This window comes from Castanea sativa, chromosome 2, assembly GCF_040712315.1.
Source record: "Castanea sativa cultivar Marrone di Chiusa Pesio chromosome 2, ASM4071231v1".
NCBI classification, from domain to species: domain Eukaryota; kingdom Viridiplantae; phylum Streptophyta; class Magnoliopsida; order Fagales; family Fagaceae; genus Castanea; species Castanea sativa.
Window position 1 is genome coordinate 7,115,871 of NC_134014.1, and position 27,024 is coordinate 7,142,894.

The window sequence follows — 27,024 nt, forward strand, 5'->3', positions numbered from 1 at the left end:
TACACACGCTCCTACAATAATAATAATGATAACAATAATAATTAGAGAAACCCAAAAGAATATTAAATAATGGTTCTATAATCATTTGGGGTGTTGACATCTAGTCATGAGAATTATCAATTATATCATTACAATAACAACCTGAGTATTAAAGTGATGATTTGACCATTGAGTAAAAAAAGCTTGTGGACAAAGTTCATGGTACTAATCGAACCCATAGAGAGCAGGTTAGATTGGATTGAGTTTATTGGATTGATAGATTGAATACACACTTCTACAATAATAATAACAATAACAATAATAATTAGAGAAACACAAAAGAATATTAGATAATGGTTTTATATTCATTTGGGGTGTTAACATCCAATCATGAGAATTATCAATCATATCTAAAGTTATTATTAAAAAATGTTATACAAAGAATTCTTTAAATCTCGCCTCACCCCCTCCATCCCCCACTCCCTTTTTTTCCCTTTTCTTTTTAATTTTATTTAATTGGTAGTTACATAAAAAAAAGAAGTGGAATTCCAACTTTAATTTTCTTAATAAATATAAAAAGGCAATTTATTAATTTTCTTAATAAATGTAAAGTAGACAAATTATTAAGGTATGATTGGAATAATATTACTTTTTCATTACTTTTTTTATTCTTCTCATTCTTAGTTAATATATTAATTAATTGGGTTTTAAAGCACTTGTGAATTTAGATGGTAGAGGTTTTCATTTATCCAAAAAGAAAAAAAAGAAAAAGATATGATGGATGTTTGCACAGCATGAGGCCCTGGAAGCTTTGGGCAAATCAAAGCTCATAAAAGATCAGCCCATGCTCAGGGGTGGGCAACCCAGTACCGATCCAACCAAACCTGCGGCTTGGACTAAAGCATTTTTCCTGGGTTAAGCCATCCAAAATATAACCATTTTTTTTATATATATAATGATTATAATTTAATAGTTACAACAACGAGAAAAGGGAATTTGGACAGCAGATGTTTTTGTTGGAAACACCCGGAGGTTCTAGTTGAGCTACGCAACTCTTGGCATTTATCATCGAACATTGAGATGCCTAAATGGAAAAATAATCAGCCTGACCTTGTATGCAACAAATCAAATCTCGTAAGGATAAATTTCCAGTACAACTTAAGTGAGCTCATAATTAGGAAGACTGACTTGGAATAACTGAGTTCATAATTTGTCCAATTCTTACAATTACAACTGTGTTGGTCCTCCCATCAAAAAAACTGTGTTGGTCTAAACTATTCTATTCCTGTTTCTCCATGCGCAACAAAAACTTTTTACACATTTACTACTTGTGTACAGCCAAAATAAAAGCATGTACAAGAAGAAACCATATATTTTCTTACAGTGACCACACTCTACAGCAGTCTAACCGACAAAAAGACTTGACAGAGCCATCTTCACAAATAGTTTTTCCGTCGCCTCTTCCTACGCTTGATGGATTTGTCGCTTCCAGGAAACTCCCATTTGACAATGTCACCATCCCAGGAAGAGCTGATGATCATAGGGTAGACAGGATGCCAATTACAATCTCTTACAGGTTCATCATGATAGTCGAGTCTTGCAACTTGAGCTCCACTCACCTATAATGGTCAAAAAGTTTACCATAATTTAGGGTAGCACTAACAAGGGAAAAGAGTTGTAGCATAAAATTGGAGGTGAACATGATATTGGTTAGAGCATAAAAAAAGGGTGAGCAAGTAGCAAGTGGAAAAACAAAAGTCGGGTAAATTGTCAATAGATAGCATTTCACTTGTTGGATAGTTCTTGGGGTCTACTACTGAAAAATGCAAGAACTGCAGAATGCACACCCCAGGCTTCTCTGAAATTATCGATTCATGACAAAAGCCCCATTGCTTGTGCCAAAATGATGATGTTGGTATTGCAGTTCAGGTGTTCTCTTCACTCCATGGCTCAGCTGCATCAATCATTGCCACATCTCTCTCTCTCTCTCTCTCTCTCTCAAGCACGCATGTACACACACACACACACACACACACACAGACGCAGACTTCCAAGATAAATTAAGCTGCAAAAGAAAGAGCGTTTCTTCCAGAGGAAGCAACCTGCCTTCTACATTGACCTATGCAACCACTAACTCCTTTGCCACAAAGGAACTCTCATGCTGGATGGCTCCATCATATATGGACATGGAGGCACTTCAAAAGTCACCACACGCAAATTTCAAGAAGTATACACAGAAAGACTCAGACCTTTTTTATTTACTCCTTTCCTAATCATAAGGAATGGATAACCTATATGTTATAACCGGCATTACCAAAATAAGTAAATAACTAAAAGACCCCTTTGACCAAAATTACTATGTTTTCCACTAAAATCAACAAATGTCCCATTGTCCACGGTCATAATACAATAAATGCTAACTGATATCCATCAAAGGAAAATCATAATATGGTTGGAATTTTAATGGAGTTCATCTTTTTCTAACCAATTTTAAAATAAAACCAAATTTATAACAAAAAAACTATCCTTTGAATGCATCTGATGTACAAGACTAAAATAGGAGGATGATACTTTTCATTTCCCTCAACACATGCATTAGTGCATTCATTATTTTTAACAAAACGTTGCAAGAGAACAAGATATTGATAAAGGGGTAAAGAAGAAGAGAAAAAAAAAATTACATGTACATACCAGATCATACATATAAACAGAGGAATCACTAGATCCAGTGTAGATATACTTCTGACCAGTGCTGCAAAAAGTCATATACATAATGAACATATTATTCAACATTACTATCAATAAATTAGATAAAGAATGCCCTAAGACTAGAAATCATTATCTGGGTTTATTCCATTGTCAACCAGAAACTAAGCATAATCTCAAATATGAACTTCACAAAATTTTAAACAGTTAAAAAATATAATAAAGGGTAATTAACTTTACCACCACAAATTTTGGCTAGGATAAGCCACTCAGGTTTCTAGCTTGACTAAACTTTTGGTAGACTAGTAAACCCAGACCATTGAGAAGGCAGTGTCTTGGGCCAACCATTTGACCAAGCTCAAGTTTGCTATAAGACATAGCAAACAATCGTTCATGATCAGATGACTCTGATAGTAGAAAATCTCTGTTTGAGGGGAATTATTGTAGTAGATTGGTATTTTATGTACAAGGAGTAGATCAAATTTGGCTCAATTAGTTGGTAGCGAGAGTACTCTGCACAGTTAACTTTTCCTTATCTGAGATTAAATGGGTGATGTTTACGAAGATGGTGGATCTTCACACTTGTTGGCAAAGGAAATCTGGTATGGCTATAAGGAGTGACTTTGGAAGGATACTCCATTATGTCTTATGTGGATTATTGGGAGAGAAAGGAATAATGTACTTTCGAAGGAATACAGCTCCCAGTGATTTCACTCAGATCACAATTCTTGAGTACTTTACATGATCGGATGAGAATATTAAGCTAGCCTTTTTTTTAATGATATATTAAGCTAGCCTAGTTCTTACTCTTTTGAAGAATTTGTTCAACTTTTAAATTTTGGATTGAAATTCCTTAGGAATTGTTCTAGAGTACGTCCAGTGTAGTAGAGTAATTCTCTCAAATCAACAAATCGATTTTTTGCTGCAAGTGAACTCTAATCAAATGACACTTCCTCATTGGGTACATGTGTGACCTACACAAAAAAGATTAAAAAAAAAAGGTCTTTTGCTGTATTTTTTTTTTTTTTTTATAAAGTTCCAACGTAACTAATACTCACACACTAGAAATCAGCAAGTAATATATGAGCATACCCAGTCGTCATAAATTGTAACAGCAAACAGATTCAGCATATGTTTATAACATCAAGGTTCACTGTGTTCACATGACTCAAGCAAAGAACACCCCCCCCCCCTTTTTTCTCTTTCTATTCCCCTCCCTCCAGCCTAATATAAATAATATTTCAGCAAAATCAATGGACACATCTTAGATAAACACATTAGATGAAGCAAAATTGCATCACTAGGACATATGAAGAGTAGATTACCTATATGTGGGAGAGAAGTAACAACGAATAAGAGTACGTAAGACTGAATGGCCTCTATATGTAGCCAATGACTGATCACGAGGATGCCGCAATTTTCTTGCTTTTTGAGGGTACTCCATCCATCTGTAATCCCAGTCAGCATCTCTAATCGTTGGACTGGCAGTTGAAGGACAAAAAATTATTATTAATATTTAATACTAAGCTATTTTAGACTTGCATAGGATACAGGCCAAACTTAGATCAACCAGAATAGATGCATTGGTCAAACCCAGTCAGTTCAGCTTATCACTAAGTCATTTCACATAAAATGACAATTCCAACTCATTATCAAAAAAAGAAAAGAAAAAAAGAAGAGGATAATTCCAGCTCAAAACTTATAGAAGTTGGATGCATCCACAAAAAGAAAATACAAGAACAAAAATTGTAGGACACAAACCACATGCTCTCAAATGATTATATACATGAAAAAATATTGAAAAGGTTCTGTAGAAATGAGCATGAGGAGATTAGGCCCTATGCTGTAACTACAGGAACTATACTCCTTTGTTCCACAAATCAAAGATGGACCTTCTTCACTTTGCTTTTCTCATAATGTTTGCCCAATATATAAGCTAAGGCACGAAGTTTTCACCCTAAATTTCAGTATCCATTACCACAATTTTGAATTTTTTTTTTTGTTATAATTTTTCAATTACCTTGTTCAAATGGAATTTCTTGGATTTTCCAAGGAAGATGCCCAGGAATCAAACCCCACTCCCCCATTTAAAAATGTGTGTGTGTGTGTGTAAGTCCTTTTGCCACATTATAGCCTTAAAAAATGGAGGCACAACATGAAGAAACAAACTGACACAGGCAAAGTGTCAAAGCATTAATTCATCACCATGAAGTACGTATTTTCCAAAAATCAATCTTCAATTGACAGAGGAGTGTCTTACAATGACTAAATATTTACAATTTTATATTGCAAAATAAACAGTTAATACTTAATGGTGCATCTTGAAGTCTCATCACAATGTGGAGACTCTTGTGCAAAAAAATGAAGTAAATAGTCAAATAGCAAAAGGAAAAAGGCAGAGGATCCTGGAATGTCTATGATTTGTCATGTGTTTCAACACAAACAGTGTGTGAATGGAAGTACATGGCTATATCAATGTCTTCTTGAATATATGTTATTTAAACATAAGTATTTATCTATGTTTTTGACATCATCTGTACGTATATGAAACAAATATAGTAAAGTAATAATGAAAAGATAAAGGTAGTCAATTTAAAATAAAATAAAATAAAATAAATCTGAGCACCCTTAGAACTTTGCACTATATAAGCCAAAAAATAAATGGAGAATCATGTTGCAACAAAATTCAAACATGGGTGGACACGATTATAGGATAAGGGTCTTGGAATCATAGCTAAAACTTCAAATTTTATTTTAAATTAACAAAATATTCACAAGGGACACTCTTGATGCAGCTGCCAAAAGTTTCGTTAGACTTTTTTTCTACCAAGATTAGGACCATTAGGTGATGACTGATGACATGTGGGATAAAAATGGCATAGGCACATAGCCATCCAGTGGTAGCGTCAAGGTCGTTATAACTGAAAAAGCTTCACTCTCGGTAAGATGTTCTTGCTTTCTTATTACATGACCAGATGGCATAGCAAAATTCTTCATAAGTGTTAAATTACCAATTCTCCTAAAAACTTAAGCTATTGGGAAATAGTAAATTTAATCATTATACCATGTTAAACTACCAATTCTCCTAAAAGCTTAAGCTATTGAGAAATGGTAAATTTTAATCATTTAACCCCACAATTCTAACAATAAGCAATGCATGGGATGGGTTATGTGTGAATTATGCAAATTGAGTTCACTATCTCATTTTGAAAACAATGTGTATTCTGAATTTGTACTTTCTATCCTTTCAACCCAGCCACCCGTCCCCCCTCTCAAAAAAAAAAAAAAAAAGTAAAAAGAAACAGAGACAGCCTTGCATTAGCATTCTTATTCCTAGGAGGTTATTGCAGTCAAGGAGGTAACAAGTAACAGAGCGTTAAGGGAAAATTAATCCATAAACTAAAAGGAACCATAAGAAAGAACAATTAAACTTGGACATAGGAGAAACAGTAATTCAGACTTACTAAATAACTTTAGAGGACATTTTTCTTATATCCCAGAGTTTAGTAGTCTGGTCTTTTCCATTTGAAATAAGATAACGCCCATCTCCACGACTGTCAAGGAATGTTATGCCTTCAAGATGTCCCATCAAGACACCAGCTGCTTGTCCTTTTGTGATAAAGCAGCGCCTGTCCCACACCTGTAGAAGGTAATATATAAGCAAAAAGCTTCTAGATCAATTAAGCTTATTAGCAGAGGGTGAAGCAGCAACCTTATCAATTTCAGCAAGAAACCATAAAAAATAATAATAATAATAAAGCAGAGAATGCAATATCAACCCCCAGAAATTTATATAATCCAGAGAATGCAATGATACTTATGTAAAAACTTGTTGGCATAACCTTCTAAGAGGTGTAAATGAATGGTCAATTTCTTTCACATTCGTCATAAGACAGAAACACACAACACCAAGTAACCCCTCATGAAGAAATGTGCTATTCATTTCTAGCAAACTCATAATTAGACTTCTTTAAGAAGCTGCCCAACCTCATAACAATTTGTTGAAGAAAGCTCCTAACCTGCATATGAAGTCAAAGTTGTTGGCTGACTCTATACAAGAAAAAAGTATAAATTTACCTTACAGAGTTTATCATCACTTCCAGAATATAAGAGATGGCCAGTTTCATCCGCAAAGCATACTGTGTTAACATCAGACTGCAACAGGAAGTAGAAATCAGATGTTAACGACTCTAAATCCAAAACTGGGTACAAGATATATAAAGCAAAATTATATACGACTTTTCCCACTAGCACATGACAAATAGCATAAGCTCATTTTAAGGACAACACCATGATCCTTTTGCATATGAATTTGAAAGTGAGAAAAAAGTAAGTTGGACTAAAACTTTGAAATACAGACTAGATGCAATTATTATTACGAAGTTCTAATCCACGAGGCAGCAAATAATCTTACTTCCAAATCTTTTTGAGAAAATTTTGTTACAACTTCTTTGCTTGGGGAAGCAAGAAATTTGCTATGAAAGTTACATTGCAGTCATACCTAGTTGCTCTAAAGACTATTAGTGTTCAACGTGCTGTAAATGTTTTTTTATGCCCCAACCAGAGTTAGATATTGCATCATTAAGCTCAAATAAACAGCTTAATCTTCTATTCAGTGTTTGTGAGACAATTTATGAACAATTCAACTAACAATGATTTGCAGTTTAAAGTCCATTAAACAAATGGCATGAGAAGTTATTTGCGAGTGAAAATTAATTCCATAACTGCTTTAGATTTTTAAAAGTACTTAATTTTGGTATAGTGAATCTATCCAATTTTGCCAAATTTTGCACGTACCTACGGCTTTAGCTTAATCGTGGTTTCAGATATTCCAGACCTTTGCCTCCTATTTAAGGGGAATAATAGAGAATCAGCTTCCTACCTTACCCCCCTCCCCCCCCACCCCCTCTTTCTCTTTTCTTTTGTGGCGAAGAAGGGTTAAATATAAGCAAAAATGCTATTTTGGTCCCTACATTTTGATAGTAGTCAATTTAGTCCCTGTTATTTTCAACATGCAGTCAATTTGGTCCCTACCGTTAATTTTTAACGGAATATGCTTATGTGGCAAACGAATTGCACAATTGGCACATCTAATATTAAAAGGTTAAATAAGTTGCTGATGTGTCTAAATTTTATTGACCACATCAGTGTTTAAGTGGCAAAAAAATACATATCCGAAAAAAAAAAATTAAAAGGTGAATTTAAAGAATTAAATTAATCAAACAAAATAAAAATTAATTAAATAAAATTTTAAGTTTTTCTTGAACTTTCTTAGCAACCAGACACCAACCCAGTACGCAATTTTTCATTCCAATTCAAGGAATCAGGAACCTTACACAAAACAAATCCAAACCCTCCTAAAAAAACCAGATCTGACAACACCGATTCATCAACGGATAGCACATCAGATTCAGATAAAGATGGCTTAGCCAGAAGATCGCTGCAGTTCCTTGAAAGATCTGTGAAATTCCTAACAGGCTTCATGCCTTCAAGCTTGAGATGCCAAAGCCAGAGATCGATGATCCTTTGCTTGCTTCATGATCTGATCCAATCGAGGCTTGTGAGGATCTGAATTCAGCGCTAATAAAATAATAATGATCTTGTGTAGTTCCAAGTTTTACGCGAACCAGACTTGAATCCCAGATTCACACAAATCCACCCAAAAAAAAAAAAAACTTAAACAACAAGTTTTTGATATGCTTTCTGGAAAATTCAATACTAAAAACAAGTTTGTTTCTCAAGAAAATCAAAACAAATATCATTTTTCTAAACATTACCAATCCGGAAATGAAAGGTTTGTTGCTTAGTTTCAGCAACAAAACTCATTCACTTCAATTAAAACAATATAAACTTATAAGGTGGTGGAGATGGGAAGCGTGGGAATGAGAAGTGAAGATTTGTTTTGTGTGTAAAGTATTTTGATTCTTTGAATTGGTTGTGTGTATCTGGGTTGCACTTTGGTTCCGAAGAAAGTAATAGAAAATTGAAATATTATTTAATTACTTTAATTTCTTAAATTCATTGTTTTAATTATTTTATTTTATTTTTCTGATGTGTATTTTTTTGCCAATTAAAAACTGATGTTCCAATAAAATTTAGACACATCAGCTTCATATTTAATCTTTTAATATTAGATATGCCAATTGTGCAATCTATTTGCCACATAAGCATTTTTTGTTAATAGTTAACGGTAGTAACCAAATTGATTGCAAGTTGAAAATAATAAAGACTAAATTGACCGCTACCAAAATATAAGGACTAAATTGACTACGACCTCAAAATGTAGGAACCAAAATAGTATTTTGGTCTTAAATATATGAAGCTCATCCTCATTCAGTGAAATTCCTGTTCTATTTTAAATACCAACATGCTTCCTATTAATGTCCTGCCACATTTATATAGCTTCAAAAGGTTCAATGACCATTGTCTTATCCTAACAATAAAATGTCATACCATATGTGCTGGAATTTGAAGGCTAAGCCTTTTTGCCTCAAGGTCATAAACATATATTGAATTATTGCTACTTGCAGCTACAAGCTCTCGCCCATCATTTGAATATTTTACAGAGAAAATCCCAAATTCATCATTATTGTCATCAACAGAAAAATCCAAACCATCATGAATTTCCTGCAAATTAAAGGGTGCATTAGATGAGAGACAATAATCCATACACATACTAAAAGGCTACTTTATTAGGCATTCTAATAACTCCAATTCCCTTAGAAAAAAATAGAGGGAAATTCAGAGGGTACTTAAAAAGAACAGAAGAATTGGTTGTAGCACATACCGTTATGTTTGCAACCGACTCTGTTGCAGCAGATCCAACATTAACAATATTTACCATTGGTGACATACTAGCATAGACCTGCAGTTTTTCCATTAAAAACAAAGTAAAACAGGATCAGATTAACAGTACACAAATAATAAATTATGAGGAGGAATAAAATTAACATGATCCCAAAACTGTCAATATCTTACAATATATTATTATATCTAGAAGTCCAGGAAGAAAATAAATAACAAAATCACAAGTGTAGAATGTAGATAAAACAGCCAAACCACAAATCCAGTAGAATTCATCAATGTAATCTATATTATACCAGAAACAACATTTTAAGTTGGGCCTTGCTTGAAATGAAAAAAATTAGTTCAATTTATACCAGATATGAACACCTAAATGAAATAAGACTATTTGCCATTTGCATCATACTTGATCAGCTAAGAGTTCACAGAAAGTTTCTCTGCCAAATTAATAGAAGAAAAGGCAAACCTTCATCCAACCCAAACAACCTAACATTACTAAATTTTGACATCTAAACTTGCACAGGTGAATAAATTTTCCATCCTAACAATATTATACCCAGCGTCTTCTATTTTAACAATCAGTGAAAACTTACAAGGTATCGCTGATCTGGTGACAGAGATGTATCTGTAATGGTCCATCTCAAGCTTTTCGCTAGAATGTCCTTCTGAACTTTCCATCCGTTGTTCACATTATATATCCTAATGTGGCTTCCCTGTAATATAAAAAAATGGAAAATAATTATACAGGCAGAACTCCATACACTTTTGTATAGTATATTAAGAATTGAACAGTTCATAATTACGTTTGATGAAATGCATTCTTCTATTACCACCAATTCATCTCTAGCTTAACAAAACATGTACAATACCTGAAATCCAGCAATAAAAAGAGAACCATCAGCTGAAAATTGAGAAGTATAAGCACGGCTTTTCATCCGGTCCACCCTGCAAGGTCCATTGATGGGCAAATACCGACTTAATAAATGACAACCATCAGCCGAAGAAAACCTCCCTCGACCTGAGTGGTTAGTTTCTCGAGCAACCAACATTTTAACCGTTGAAATGGGCAACCTCGACCTGCCAGGTGCAGTGCGGGTCAAAAGTTCATGGGGCTCAGACCCAAGTTTTGTGAGATGGGCAATTTCATGATCAAGGTGATTTGATGGTTGACTAGGTCCTTCACTAGCAGAAGATCCTTTGGCAGAACTCTCACCACCACAACTGTTGGTATCCTTGACAAACCTACTCATCATTGACTATAAACGCTTACCAACCGTATTGGTCTTCAATTCACCACAATTTAGTCATGACCTTGATCCTACACACAACATGCTTTAAACCTTAGAAAGAATTTCTAAAACACCCATCACACATCCACATCAAATTTTGCTATTACAAACCCACCCCCCCCCCCCCCCCCATCCCCCCCACATGGTTTTTCAATAGCTTCTATCCAAAATGACCAATCTTGCAAGCAATGAAGCAAACAATCAAGCAAAACTAAGCACTTCACCTCTATAATTAACATAATGCACACATTAATTTGGTCCAAATCCTCAAAATTTCGAACATTTGGACCATAATTAACAACAACCATAACTCATTCAATCAGTGATTTGTTCAATAGCTAAAATATATGCAAGAAAATAAAAATCACAACTTTATATCCTAATTTCCCTATTCGTTCCTCTGCAAAACAATTTAAACTTCAAATCACTCAATTTTGATAGGCACACGATTCAAAATATGCAAATTTTCAATCTTTAAAAAAAAAAAAAATTTAAAAGTTTGGTTTATCATTTCCTGCGTTTTCGCGGCAACCAAACAGGAAAGGAATGCGAGAGAAAGTGAAATTAGAAGAACAGTGCAATTTACCTCTTGAAAACCCTAAAAATTCTGAGTGAGTGACAGAGAGAGACTGAGTTTGAAAATGATTTCAGATTCTTTATATATATAAATGGTAGTTCCGTTGCGTATTTGAACTCTGTGTGAGAGTAATAATAATTAAAAAAAAAAAAGCACTTTGTATTAAAACATTAATTAATTTTTCTTTTTTTTTCTTTTTTTTTTTTTGTGTGGGAAATTGGAGCGAAACGTGTTGGATTGTATAAATGTGAATTGTCTGTTTGTCAAGCTCGTTATTGCTAATGGGCCTAAAGGCCCATGTGGTCTGTCAGGATCTGTAATTGTTTGGGCCCAATTGGGCTTAGGCTAATATGTGTAACATGCTAGATGGGCCGGCTTCGGCTTGATCTCTTTTTCTTTTTTATTTTAAGAATTGGTTTATGTAGAAAGTTGTGATTTTGAAATGAGTTGGAATGAATTTTATGAATTGAGATGAAGTATTATTTTAATGCATTTATTGTTTGCATCGGTGGAATGATGCACCATTTTGTACAGTGGAATGTTCCTTTAACATATAATAGAATGTCATTTTGTAAAATACATTATTGTTTGCATCGGTGGAATGAAATACACTGTATACTGTTATTGTCTTGTTGTGTCAGTAGACACTGTTCTAAGTTATTGTTAATGATATTTTAAGAATCAATATTTGTTTAAGCATTGAAACCTGTGATAAAATATGGATTGAGTTAAAAATGTTCAAAATTTAACATTTCCCCTATTGAAGTTAATAGCCCAGCTTAGCTTAGCACACAGCTATGCTAAAAGTCGTAAAGGGTGTGTGATTTGACCTTTTTATCTTTTGGCAAGCAGAGTACATTATTACAGTTATTTACACAGGTCAGTTGCATTGACTTGTGCACAAGATCTGAAAGGTGACTTGAAAAATAAGAACAATTTTTTTTTGGTGATCTTATTAATAATTATACACATAAGCACCCATAAATTAAGGGTATCAACAGCCAAAAAGAATGAAATCTGAACCTGAGGTATCTAGTTCTTTTCAAAGCCTCAACAGTCAACCCTCAATCAACCTTTGAAGTATTTGAGTCCTTCAAAAATAGAACTGGTTTGGTGCATTGCTATGACCAAAACTCATCATTACTATTTAATTGAATTTCTTTTTAGTTTCAACTTTCAATTGAACTTTCATACCAGCAACTCATGCATCAGGTAGTTATAGCATTTAGTAAATTATTATACTAGGATTACTGAGCAAATAACTGAAAACTCTCTTCATAAATATATTGGATAAAAATAATAACAACCTCACTTTCTTTTACATGAGTACAAGCATTGAAGCATACATATGCATCTTTCTTACAATTAACACTATACTGACTTTTGTCCAACCCACAATTTCCATTACATCTATCTTCTTCTTCTTTTTTGCCTATAAATTTCATCTACTTGGTGCCCAAAGAATTTTTTAATAAAATGTTTAGTATCTTCTTGCCGCGTTTGAACTTGGATTTTCAGCACCAAATAAAGATGATACTTCTTGAGCCACAATCAACTCAAATTGGCTAGGAGCTTCTCCAGCTATTGTTCATTCTCTTATTTTGTAGCTTTCTCCATCTCTAAGAGTTTATGCATTGTTGAATTTCTTCTAGTGTTTTTCCTTTGGTTTCTGGGACTACCTTTGCCACAAATAGAATAGCCATCACAGAGAACGCAGAGTAGAGGAAAAAAGTGCCTGGAAAAGAAAAATCAAACATAGAAATGTTAGTGTCAGTTATACAAAAATGCAAGCTTACAATGCACTTGTTTGGTGCTAACTATGCTACAAACACAAGAAATCCACAATTTTTTTCACAATTTGTTGAGGTGGCAGATTATAATTAGCGCAACATCGAGTTCACATGAAACCACCACTAATCACAATCTGTTATCACAGTAATTGTGAAAAATGGTGTCATTAGGCTTATTGTTTTTCTTTACCTGAGGAACTCCAGGTGAAAAGAAAGTTGAATGTATAGGAAATTAACCAAGCACCCAACCAGTTCACTAGCACCACCAAGCTCCCAGCAACCCCCTTCACATCAATTGGGAAAATCTGCAAAACAATAGGTTTCAGATAAGCCCAATGAAAATATCGAGTTATCGAATACTGATTTGTTAAACAAGCATAAATATTCACTTTGAAAATGTAGAAAGTTACCTCAGACATAATCAGCCAAGGGACTGCTCCCATTCCAATAGAGAAAGATGCTATGAAAAACTGATTTAAATGAAAAAATTAAATTAAATCAATAAAATAAAAATCCATAATTATTTTGGAGTTGCAAAAAGGTGATCATGTTTTACTACACAAATTTGCAGTTATAATGGTTAATTTACCAGCACTCCAACAAAAGCTAATGTTGGTGCCCACTCAAGCAACAAGTTGTGGCCCTGATTCATAATGATCAAAAAATCAAGTTCAGACTAAAATAAAGAGTTTTTTTTTTTTTTTAATACACAAGGATAATTTTAATGGCTTACCTCGAGAAAGAAAGAAGTGCCTGTTACAAAGCAGCCTAGAAAGGTCCCAGTTGCAGAAATCTTCATACACAAAAACAATTTTCACTACTCATTAGGCACCAAAATACTACTCTCCGTCTGATATAATTTTCATAAGTTTCAAAAGATAAATGCTATAACATTATCTACCATTACAAGTGGCTTTCTTCCAGATTTGTCAATCATCATTGCGCCCACTATAGTTATTGGAACCTGTGAATCAATATCAGATAATCTGAGTTTGGATTAAGAATTAATGATGTGCTTTGAGGACAGTGGTAGAAATTATACCTGAATACAAGCATAAGCTATGGTTCCAATTTTGGCCAGAGAAGCCCCTGCAGTTTTAGATAATTCAATTAAAAAATAAGTTCCAAAAAAATGAAGTGATATGAAAGGATTAGAAATAAGGTTCAAGAGAAAAGATGCACAAAAAAAAAGGCATAAGGAATGAAGTGTATAGAAACACTGAATTACCAGCTTCTGCAAAGATTTCACTTGCATAGAAACCTATTCCATTTATTCCTGTGAATTGTTGACACATCATTATTCCTACTCCAATCTGAAAATAGTCACCAAACAGCAAGTATTAGTACAACATAAAAGGCCTCTCAGATAGCCAGCCTAAACATACTTCAGTAAGTTTGGATCAGCTTCTTTTAATTTTTTCTACTTATTTGCGTATGTACAATTTACTGAAGTCTTACTTCTTCTATGTACAACCCTAATTTTATTAACTTCCAGTAAATAAGAATATAAGTTTTCAACAATAAGCTAATCCAAATGCACATTTCTATAGATATAAAAAAGACACATACAATCATGGAGCGAATATGTCTTCTTTGGAACAAATCCAGCATTTTAGCCTTTGGAAGAGTCTTAAGAGTTTCAATATAATCCTGCCAAGAAACATAAGGAGTCAGTTCCTCAGACATACAAATTTACAATAGCAAGTTTTACGTGGGTGTTAGGAAGGGAAGTACTTTAATTTCAGCAGCTTCAAAAGTAATATCAGAATCTTTGCCACGAAGTTTTCGTAGCGCATCTTGAAATTCTTTCTCACGGCCAACCTTTGCCTGCAAAGAATGACATTCTTTTGGTCTCATTTCTTGTTCAATCTCATATCTAATTTGAAAACAAAATTGCTTAAATTTTTTATTAAAATGCTCACCAGCCATCTGGGAGACTCCGGAACAAAACATAGACCCACAAGAAGGAATATGCATGGAACAAGCCCTTCAAATCAAAGCCAACACTTCATTTAGTAAAGATTTAGAATTTTCTTTTCAACACTCAACACTTCTGTATACATAGAGTAAAATACTCAAATTTTAGAATTTACCAGTCAAAGCAAGTGCTCTCCATGTTATGACTGATCCTACTAAGAATGCAACTGATGATCCAGTGACAATCATGAGCTGCAGAACAAGCAAAAGAAAAGGGAAAGAACTAAGATATTGGCCAATTAATCTTATATCACTTAGCAAGATTCATAAAGAAGATAATCTTCATGATTAATTCTCCCACCTGATTCAATGTTGTGAGCCCTCCACGCAAATTCTTTGGAGCAATTTCAGCAATATATATTGGCACCTGTTCATCCACTTTGTTAAATTTCGAAATTTTATCATTACAAGGTGACAAAACAATAAAGGGATATAGATATTAAATAATTACCACATAAGAAAAAACTCCAATTCCATATCCTGTGAACAACCTTCCCATGTCAAGTGAAATAGCTCCCTATATTAAAGCGATGCAAAAATAAATAATAATTAAAAAAAAAAACATAACAGCTAGTAATTTCAGCAAGATGACAGTGTTTATTTCTTACTTTAAGAATTAACATGTGCAAACAGTGCATACCTTAGAGAAATATACAGCAAGCCATCCTGCAATGCAGAAAACACCTGACATCCTCATTGCCTGCTCCCATTAAATCTCCAGAAAGTTTAGTACAATGAAAATGATAAAACTAATACCAATTTCACTACAAAAATCTTACAAAATGATGTGACAATAAATGTGATTAGTGCCAAATCAACAACAACAATAAATATTACCGCACACCCTCAGTGTGATGGTTACTCCATAAATATAAATGCTTGTAGGGGTGTGGGGGGAAAAAGTTATGTTCAAATCTCCAAGAGGGAGCATCACACACATACACTTAGATTAGACTAGAGTAGATTTTTATCTCAAATAGGAAAAACAAAAAAAAAACAAAAAACAAAAATAATAAATAAATTTCTTTGGTGTGACACATCACTTTGTAAAATGTATGTAGTACAATAGAGATGAAAAAGTTGAGCACTAGCCAATCAGATCAAGTTTAACATACCCATTTTCGACCAGTGAAGTCTGCAATTTTACCGCTTGTGATGGCACCAAACATTGCACCAATTGTTAATATGGAGCCAAACATGGAGTACTGTCATATGACATACAATAAATTAGTAGCAATTCATATAATTTTGATACTATATCTTAAAAGAGAAAGAGGAAAAGAAGCCCTACCTCAGCTACAGAAAGATTTAGATCTTCTGTGATAGCGGATTGAGTGGGTGCTGAATAGCCCACCTGCCAAAATAATAACTTAAGCTAAACAAACCTGGTATCTTTTTTTTTTTGTTTTTTTCTTTTTTGGTTCCTAACCAAAAGAAAAAAGAAAAACAGAAATAGATTTAGTAACCCCAGAAACTCTCTTAAACCATGAATGGCATTACATTTTTGGAAAAAAGAACAACCTTTTTCCTAAACTCCTAAGCTGCTCTTTGTTGAACACAAGTATAAGAGAAGTGAAATATACTTACACATGATCCAAATTCAAAAGAAGCACAAACAGCAACACACGTACTGAGCAAAACCATTCCAATGGATCCACCTTGAACATTTTTATCATCTTTGTGGGAAACAATATTATCTTGCTGGATGAATGGCTGTTCCAAATCTTCAAGGCCATTTATTTCAGCACTACTTTCAGCATCCTTAACTTGTCCAATTGCCATATCTCTCTCTCTCTCTCTCTCTCTCTCTCTCTCTCCAAACAGTACACCAAACTAGTATGAAAAAAAAATAAGAAGTGGGAAAGGAGTAAGGAATCAAGGACTAGGACTTGTGAGCAAAGATATGGATTTGTTCTGAGGTATTTATACTTGTAGTAAACAACTAGATTTCTTTTAGATTTTGTCTGATAGCACCGATTGATAAACAAAAAATTTGGTTAACAATTAGAAAGATGTAAAAGAAACATAGAATATAATTGCATGTGGGATAGCTGGCACTGACGTAGGATTAAACAATACATACAACCAATATTCAGACTTTTGAAAATGGAGTGGGGAACCAGAGATCTGATGAAACTGGGCAAGCAATTTGCATGTGAATTTTCTTTTGTCTAGAATGCACGATTACTTCTTATTGTTTATCTCTGCTTACGTGGTTCTTACTTGGACTGATGGGTACAATTTAAAATATATATAAATAAAAATCTAAGACCAGAGAATTTCACGTGTGAAAATGATGAGTTTTTGCGTTAATCACTTACAGTCTGGCATAAGAGTCGTCGAATAATTTAAGTGCCAACTGCTCTTTATAAAATAGAGCTTACAAAGTTTATCTCTGCTTACCATTTTCTGATAATATAATGGGCGGCAAATGCAATGATTGTTGGGACATTGGCAATTTTCCATGTTGGCCAATTGCTAACTTTTTTTTCACACAGTGCAAAGCAAAAGGTAGATTAGAGACTATTAATTAATTGACGAGTAAAAAAGCAAAGTTAGTATCATTATTAGGACCATTAATTTGTATTGCTATTGTCCCAGCTGGGTCCATGAAAATAAAATTCTTGATGAGGTCCCATTGGGAAGCTGAAATGGTCTATAATTATCTTTGCTAAAAGATCATAGGAGAGTCATAATGGTGCTTGTGTGATTTTTTTTTTTTTTTTACTTCTTTTATGCTTCCCTCACTTTTTTTTTAATTTATTTAAATTATAGAATTTCAACTTATTGCGTCCGCTTATAATAATTGTACTATTTATTATCAAAACAAGTGACCAAAGCATTGCGGAGAAGTCAATAGAACCAAAGGATAGACGAACATATTATAATTGATGTCAAGCATGAAGCATGAGGGAAGTTTATGGAACTCTTTTTAACATTTTTTATTGCTTTTGAATCGAAGGAGCTAGCACTTTGTCGCTCTTGGCTTGTATTCTTTTCTTTATCGAAGACAGTCAAACGTAATGCAAGCAAGTGTTGAGTATTTTTTTGGGGTTAAAGTGAACATTTGGATAGTGCGATTTGCGCTATCCATGCGTCTGACACTATGTGGGTCCATGGGCACTGTTTATGAGACCCGCAACTTGGGACAATACAAATTTAATTTTAAAATTGGGTCCTACGACACTATTCACATATTTAAAAATTATTTTGTTACAGTATTTTCAGTTTTTAGCAATAAGCGGTATCCAAACAGACCCTAAATATTTAGTTTTAAAATTATTTTGTTATAAAGCCTTTTCTAAATGAAGTACTCTTTTTAAAATCAATAAATAAAATTTATTACTTTTTTTCATTATTTAAAAAGTTAATACCATTTTTTTCTATAGTTTAAATTCATGAGGGTAGTTTTGGAAATTTATAAATTTTTATACAACAAATAAGATAATAAATGATGTTCCCCTTAAAAAATTGGATTTTTTAAATAAAGACAATACTTAGGTACTACTCTTTAGGTTCCCTTCTTAAGATTTACCACGTGGTTTTTTACTCATAGGATGAAAGTGTATTTTTAGTTAAGTACAGCTACATAACTGAATCTTAGAAGGGGAATTTAAGGAAAAGAACATAAGTATTGTACCTAAATTTTGCCATTTAAACAAGACAAATAAATTAAGATAGAGGGAGTAGCTCTTTTTCACCTCGATTTTCTCCAAATTGAGTTCAAAGTAGAACTTGATTTTGTCAAAATCAAGCTCCATGCACATCATTTATATGTAGCAAATGTGGAACTCAATTTTCTCAAATTAGAGTTTCATGTTCCTTTGAATAATAAATGATATGTCCACAATATTTTTACAACAAATTTTAAGTGGCAGGTGGTTCCTGGTTGTTAATATTGGGGTAAAAAAGTAATCTTAGTATTAGGTTCAAATTAGAACTAATAATAACTAATCACCTATGATTTTTTGTGAAAATGTTGTGGATATAGCGCCTCTCTCCTTTGAATTGTATAAAACTTGACTGTGATGAAATCAAGTTTCATATTGGAATTTGGAGCTAGACTTTCATAAAATCCAGTTCCAAAAATAGACTATATAACTAAATAAATTACAATAGAGGTTCTGTAAGTTGGTAACTAAATAAATTTCAAAAACCGAATATTTAGTAAAAAAAATTCAATTGTTGATTGTATAGGCTTATTTGCTTATTTTCTTATACGGAGTACTTAATTTTTATCACACCTACTACGGCCTTCTTTCACCATTACTTTAAACTTTAAACAAATAATTTACATATATCTTAGTATTTACAAAAGGTCAACAAATGTTTTCAACCTAACTACCGCACACCCTTAGTGCGATGGTCATTCCAAGGTACAAGTGCTAGTGGAGTGTGGGGGGGGTAAGGGTCGGGATTCAAGTCTCTAGGAGGGAGTTTCACACATATATACACTTAGATTAAGCTAGAGTAGAATTCTATCTTGTATAAAAAAAAAAAATGTTTTCAACCTATTTACGTTTTTACTTTTACAAAAAATAAAATAATGTAATTGGTTTTCCCAAAATCTACTGATAAAATAAATTCATATCTATAAATTTTTTCCAAGTAAATATGGGAACAAAAACACCCAAGCAAATCTGTTGGGTACAACTAGACAACATTGTTGCAAGTCTATGGGTTATCACACTATAATATGATACACCCTCGAGTACGGCTTAATAACACTCATTAAAAGATGATATGTTTCGCAATAACAAACAATCAAATCCAAACAACTAAAGACATGCAACCTTTTTAAATTTTTTTTATTAAAAAAATTAACAAGCATGTTTTGAAATTCATAAAGATCCAAAAATAACACACACATGCACGATCTCACATTGTGGTAATGCAAAGTAAAGAAAAAATAAAGAAATGGGACAGATGATAAATTTTTGTTTTGTTTAGTTCCTTGTGCCAATTTTCTAAATTTTATAAGGGGATAAGAATTTTTAAATTGCTACTTCTGTGACTCTGTCCCTCTACCCAAACTTCAAAGTTCAAACCATAAGTCTCAATATCAATGACTATATGACGCGTAAAAATCGCTTGTAGTTGTCATTATTAATGAACAAAGCAGAAATCACACATTCAAAGTATTGATGTCATCCATTTGGGATGTTACAAAATAAAATAATCGACAGTAGGATATTGTTCATCTAAAAAAATTGGATGCATGGTTTAATTTTTTTCTCATGTCCACATTTACCGGTCAGATAAAGAAAATTGTCAAAAATATATTATTTTGCTTTCGGCCTAACACTATCACTATGTTTGGTTTAAGAACATGTCTTGTTGGTGTGATTTTTGGGAGAATGAAAAAATGTGAGTAAAAAATATGAGAGAAAATTGTCGAGACTGGTGCTTGGTTGGGAGGGGAGGAGGACGGAGGAGAAAATTGGTAGAACCTGACTATTTTCTATCGGGACCCATCAAAACTTTATATCTAAAGAAAATGAGAGTGAAAATGAGGAGCAAAAGCTCCTTGACATTTTGAACGAAATTACCCATTCACTTTGAACAAATTTTTATCTATTTCTTCTTATTTGCATTTTTCAAGGAGGAACTATCAATTTTTTAGTCATTTTCGTCTTTTCCTCTTAGATTTTTATTTTTATTTTTATTTTTTTGACACGGAGGATGAATAGTTTTTTTTGTTTGGTTAAAAAGAAAAATTAGAGAAAGGAAAATGTAATCTATATAAATATACTTTCTTGCCCCTTTATAGTAAATTAAGGCTTATTATAATAATATTATTATATTAACAAGTTCTTCACCACCATCCTCCTCATTCCTGAACTGGGGTTGGTCATAGCTTCTATTTTTGAAAGGATTGTTCTCCCTCAATCAATTGATGATGTTGAAGCTTTGGCGGCAATGAGAGCTTTGCCTTTTACTCAAAATATCAGCATTTCTTATTTCATTCTTAAGGGTGATTTAGAGATAATCATCAAATCTTTGAAAAGCAATGAAGAATCTTTTGCCTTCTATGGTCATCTGAATAAGGAGACAAATTTTAATTAGTTCTTTTGCTAATGTTAGTTTTTCAGATATTTGTAAATAGGGTAACTCTGTAGTTCCCAACTTTGCTAAACATGTTAGTAGTTTTTTAGTGTGGATAGAACATTCCACATCTTAGATTCTTAGTGCTATAGTCTTAGCTAATATGATTGCATTTTCTTAATAAAAGCTACAAACCCACTTTTTTTACCCATTGTTTATAATACTGTACTCTAAAATAAGGGTACAAAAATACTAGTGCATACTGTTGTTTTTAAAAATTTAAAAAAAAAAAAATTATTGCACAATTATATATATACAATTTTTGCACTGAAATTATGACTTCAAGTCACGATTTCAGCTTATAAAGTTTTGAACTGAAATTGTTTAATGCAAAAATTGTGTGTTATGATTGTGTGCAACCAGTACTATGAAACAAATATTAGTCATAAAATAAGTGATATTGGGCATAAATTTTTTTAATATATATATATGGAACAACTTTAGTCGTTAGACTCAAAAAAATCATAGAGAAGGAAATGCCTACCAAAATTCGGCCCCACAGTCATCCTACCAATTGCAATTATATCTAGAAGAAGCCCACAAAACATCATATCTTTGAGCAAGTTGGCCTCCAAAATTCAAACATTATTACTTCCCAGTCTCCACTATTTTGGAAGCTTGATTAATGGAAAACAATGGCGCCCACAAATAAAAGTAAAATATCATATCTTTGAGCAATTTGCTTCAAAAGTCACACCATTTCTGTTCTTGCAAGTAATTAGAATCTCATCATTTGAAAATCCTTGAATACTATTACTCTTTACTCCCGCAAACAAAACATTTATATCCTTGAGCAAGTTTGCTTCACACCATTTCTTTCCATTATTTTAGAAGCTTATCATCATTTTGAAAATCCTCCAATACTCCCACAGACAGGGGCGGACCTACAGTAGGGCAGAGGGGAGCCATGCCCCCCCCCAAATTAAAAAAAAATTAGTATACAAAAAATTAAGTTTGCCCTTAAATATATATATATATATATATGAACTAAACAAAAATCGTGCACAAAATAAAATTTTTTTATTTTGTATGTTATACTTTGTTGATGTGTTTTATAATATGAAATGTTTAAGAAATACTTATTTTGTATCTCGTATTTTGTTGAATATAAAATAGATGTTACTTTTTATTTTTATAAATTATTTTTTTTGGTTTTAAGTTTTGGCCCCCTCAAGTATGAATCCTGGTTCTATCCCTACTCACATATAAAATATTTATATCTTTCAGCAACTTTGCTTCACACCATTTCTTTCCATTATTTTATTAGAAGCTTATCATTTCAAAAGAATACCATTGATATTTTGTTTTTTGTTTTTCTTATAAATGGTATTTGAGAAAAGTTAACAAATGCCCGGCTGAGAACATTGGTTCAAGCACTGATTTAAGAATTATTTTTAAATACATTTTATCTAAAAAGAAAAAATTAATTCACTTTTTCTTACAGCTTTTATATTTTTCAAAGGTATCGTCGTATCTACCTATGTACCTTCATTGGAAGTAATATTATGCAGCCAAACAAAAGACAAATGGTTTGGTCAAAGGTATTTAATAAAAATAAATAACAACTATTATAAAAATAAACAACAACTAGGCACAACTGCAAAAGCTGTTTGTTACTCATCCCGAAATGACATTTTCTGGAAAAGGAAAAATTATCATAACATTCTCTTTTTTATAATTTTTTAATGATAGCTCGTTCCTTCACCCCTTACATAATATATTAAATATCATCTTTATTAATATCTTATTTTTTTGATAATTTGAACTTTATAACAGGGTAGAAAGATTAAAATCATAAATTTTTCCATTGAAAATACCAACCAGTTGAGCTATAAAATTCTTAATTTGATGGTAAAAAACTTTCTCATCACATCAGGTTAATATCTTTATGTAGGCAAAATTTGATCTCACAACTTTTATTCAACAATAAAAGTTTTTGCTAATTAAATTTGACTGAAACCCAGTGAAATAACATGTTGGATTCAAATAATCTAGGATAAAAATTTGAAAAAATATATCTTTAAAATTAGAAACTTATAAAATATTTCATAATAAATATTTTTTACCATCAAATTCAGATATGAATAAGTTTAAATATAGATAGTTTATTTAACGTTAGAAAGAGCTTCTTCTTTTTGTTTTGGAAAGATATTTAATAAATTAAGCATAAGTTATCTGTTATCAAGAGCTTTATAACTCAACTAGTTAACACTTCTTAATATTTCCAACCTAAACATTTAGGATTTAAATTTCTCATTCCTATTGAATTATTATAAAAAAAAACTATTAGTTTGATGATTATATCATCTTGATTTGGGACAGTGTTAGCTGTCATTGGACCCGACTTGATGAGAAGAGACAATGAAGGTAATTAATCTCTAACGTCAGTCTGATGTGGATCCAACGAAAAAAAATCACAAATGTTTACTCTAATTTCATCCAACCTTAGGACCCCAATAAGTCAATATTTGTCTACTTACAACATGCACTTACAGCCAAACTCTGTACAAAAAGCCTAACAACATGTAGACGTAAAGCTTATCATAAAACCCCATCATTAATAAATATATGAACGTGTGTGTCATGTGAACCCTTTTTTTTTTCATTCTATAAATAGGCAACAACTTGTTCACCTAACCAAAACACTATATAAAAAAATAGATTGAATCGTTGAAAGAAATATGAATAGCTGTGTCTGTGTTTGTTAATGTAATTATGATAGTAATAACGCAGAAAACGTGAACATTTTTCTCACGCTAAATTGGGTCAAATGTGGTCCTGTTGATGAAGGTTATTATTATTAGGTTAATAGTATAGCAGCCAAATTGTGTCACTTCATGCTTTAAAAAAAATTATTATTAAGGTATGTTTAGTATGCTGCAATAACTCTTATAATAGGATAGTTATTCATGTGTAATAGGAATTCGGTCATTTGGTTATATCTTTACTACATGAAATAGTTATTACATTAGAATAACTATTCTTTAAACTAGATGTAATAGTTATTCCTTAGTGCATATAATAAGTTTTAAAATTAATATATTTCCAAAAATATAAAGTTTCCTTATACATCATCATTTTACAAGCTTTCTATATGTAATAACCAAATTTAAGAATAGTAATAGTTATTATATTACAATGTTTTCTATTTCCACTTTCCCGACCAAAATGGGCATTTGCTCATTTCGCCCAAAAGATGTAACAAAATGCTCATGTTCTAAAACTATCTAGCAAAATGCCTCCGTTTTGAAACTCGGTTTTTAGAAAATCGATTTTCAATGAAAAACTCGATTCAATGAAAATATAGTAATGTGAGAAATTTTACATGGAACTCGAGTTCCATGTTTTTTTTTTAAAGTTGATTTCACAAAACTTGATTTTCTAAAAATCGAGTTTTTCATTGAAACTCAATTTTTAGAAAATTGAGTTTAAAATAGAAGCATTTTGCTAGATAGTTTCAGAATAAGGGTATTTTGCTGGAAAGTTTTGGCGAAAAGGGCAAATGTCTATTTTGACTCTACTTTTCCAGTAATAAAGATTACTGTTCCAAATGTAATCTACTTTCAGTATACCAAACATACCCTTAGTGTAGCACATTTGTCTTAGCTTAATGGTGATTTAGGGTCTCGAGTTGCAACACCGCAAAGTGGTAGTTCTTGATGAGATGAGGTCTGGTGTGGGGTGTTGACGGTGACCCAGTGGTTTGGGTATGGCCGTATGGGAAGGTATGGTTATGAGGTATAAACTATAAAAGTTGCGATTGGTTTATGTTGTTGATTTGTAGATTTTGGCATGGGTGTAGAGATGGGTATCACTGAGGTTTGAACTCTTTTGGCTGATTTGTACAGATTTGTGATAAAATTATTGTTTGATATAAAGATTATTAAAAAAAAAAGAATATTTTACTAGAGTATAGAAGCTGAAAAATAGAGAGTTTGGTAGAAATGTAGATTAAAAGTATTTACAGACAGTGGCAAAGCCAAGAATTTGGGTTAAAAAGGGCAAAATTAAAAATATAATTTAATTCTTCAAAATAAACAAATAAAATAAATCAATGTAAAAGTATTAAAGTATGACAATAAATCTATGAATATTTACAGGTGACTCAATGGCTTGAATGCTTTTATAAACTTAACATAAACTCTAGGTTTCAAACTGAAAGAGTCTAATACCAAAAGAAAAAAAATTGATGGGAGGTGTGCTTAAAAGAAGTGGTAAAAGGATTAGGATCCAGTGCAATGCGCAATTAACCTTTCTCTTTTATAGCATTTTTTTACTATTTTTACTTTTTAACTTTAATTTTATTATTCAATGATTGAGATTTAAAATTACTTTTTACCATTTTAAATCTCAATCATTCATGACAACTGCATTAGGTGCAATATCTCAATCCTAGTAGTCCTAGTAGAGAAGTGAGATATTTTACAAGTTTTATTTTTATCATTACTAGGTGGAACCCATTAGTTCAATATAAGAGATTATGTAACAGTGTAGGTGATGCAAGAAAAGTTGCCGTGGGAAAAGTTTATGTAAGAGCGCATGTGTGAGAAGCTACTGCATGTAGTCATGTACTGTACAATAAATAGAAAGTTATTTGTCATTTGTGTCAGGAGGGGCAAAGAAGACCTTTTAGTAGTTTTACTTTAGAACTTTTTGTGAGTTTAGATCTAACCATTGCTGAAATAGTGCTACAGAGAGTTGAATGTGCATGTTACCCATCTAAAACTTGATAACTTTTATTAGAAGTATAGAGAGTTCATTGTGAGTGTTACCCATCTAAAACTTGATAAATCTATACACTAGGGGCCTTGAGCACCACAAGAATTTTTGGTTAACTTGATAAATCTAGACAATTGGCTACCAAACAAGAATGTAAAACAAGAGAAATCAGATCTCTATTTAGATGTGGGGTGAGGTTGACATCCTAGTCTTCCTCAGGAAGGGAAAACGAAAAAAACAAAAACAATTATCGATTGCTTTTAATATCTATTTAGTGTGCGTTTGCGCAGTGACATTTCTACGTTTGCGTGCATTTGTGTTTCGCTTGGTTGGTCCCATGGCACTGTTTATGGATCAGCCAAATGATGAAAAACATATGAACGGTATTTTCAGTAATAAAAAATATTTTGCTACAGTATTTTCAATAATAAATTTTCAATTTTCAACAAAATAAACGATATTCAAACACACCCTTAATATACAATATACTTTCATTTTTCAAATCTATCACTTTTTCATAATTCTTATTACTCACAAGATAGGGAAGCCAAGACCCATTTGTCAAACCAGAGTTTACCTCCACTAAGTGATGCTTAAGTTAAATACCCATTTGCCAGACCCATTTGTCAAACCTGAGTTTATCCCCACCGAGTTAAAGATAGAAAACTAGGATGCCTTTTAACTGATGAGTGATTCTAAGGATTTATCAGGCTAAGACACTAATCTGTCGATTTTTAGTGTAGTTGAAGTTTAAATTCCTGATATTTTATTTAATTACAAAAAACTTTACTAGTTAAGTTAACTAAAACCTACATAAAACTTACAAATTAAGGGGTCATTGATCACAACAAGAAAGTATTTAAACATTCATTTATTATGTTATTGAAGTAGCACTAACCGGATTTTGCTAAATCTATTTGTAAGCTTTTTATAATATAATTTGTAATAGTTTTGGTATTTTCCTTAACTTTTTATTGTTTCTTTTACTTAGTATTATTTTTTATTTAAATATTTATTTATTAGGTTATTGAAGTAGCACTAACCACTAACCATATTTTTGCTAAATTAGTTTGTAAGC

At 32.4% G+C, this 27,024-nt stretch overlaps 2 protein-coding genes and 1 non-coding gene across 3 annotated transcripts; 1 reads left to right on the forward strand and 2 right to left on the reverse strand.

The window, feature by feature from the left end:
• Window positions 1–1,111: 1,111 nt before the first annotated feature.
• On the reverse strand, window positions 1,112–11,475 carry LOC142625593 (LEC14B homolog). The gene is made up of 10 exons (XM_075799237.1): window positions 11,365–11,475; window positions 10,359–10,807; window positions 10,083–10,202; window positions 9,473–9,550; window positions 9,139–9,312; window positions 6,763–6,840; window positions 6,150–6,325; window positions 4,011–4,166; window positions 2,671–2,731; window positions 1,112–1,598 (listed from the first exon to the last, which is right to left on the reverse strand). Exons 2-10 carry the CDS (start codon window positions 10,740–10,742, stop codon window positions 1,416–1,418), a joined length of 1,410 nt encoding a protein of 469 aa, XP_075655352.1. The 5' UTR covers window positions 10,743–10,807; window positions 11,365–11,475; the 3' UTR covers window positions 1,112–1,415.
• Window positions 1,812–1,956, forward strand: LOC142626552 (small nucleolar RNA snoR134). The gene has a single exon (XR_012842548.1). It is a non-coding gene; the product is annotated as a small nucleolar RNA snoR134 (small nucleolar RNA).
• Window positions 11,476–12,614: 1,139 nt separating the features above from the next.
• On the reverse strand, window positions 12,615–17,341 carry LOC142624816 (sugar transporter ERD6-like 16). Its single transcript, XM_075798563.1, has 18 exons — window positions 16,710–17,341; window positions 16,414–16,476; window positions 16,238–16,327; window positions 15,763–15,822; window positions 15,574–15,639; window positions 15,424–15,489; window positions 15,239–15,314; window positions 15,068–15,132; window positions 14,880–14,972; window positions 14,715–14,795; window positions 14,374–14,458; window positions 14,188–14,234; window positions 14,047–14,109; window positions 13,879–13,938; window positions 13,735–13,788; window positions 13,556–13,615; window positions 13,336–13,450; window positions 12,615–13,090 (listed from the first exon to the last, which is right to left on the reverse strand). The coding sequence occupies exons 1-18, from the start codon at window positions 16,902–16,904 to the stop codon at window positions 12,975–12,977; spliced, it is 1,455 nt and encodes a 484-aa protein (XP_075654678.1). The 5' UTR covers window positions 16,905–17,341; the 3' UTR covers window positions 12,615–12,974.
• Window positions 17,342–27,024: the final 9,683 nt, after the last annotated feature.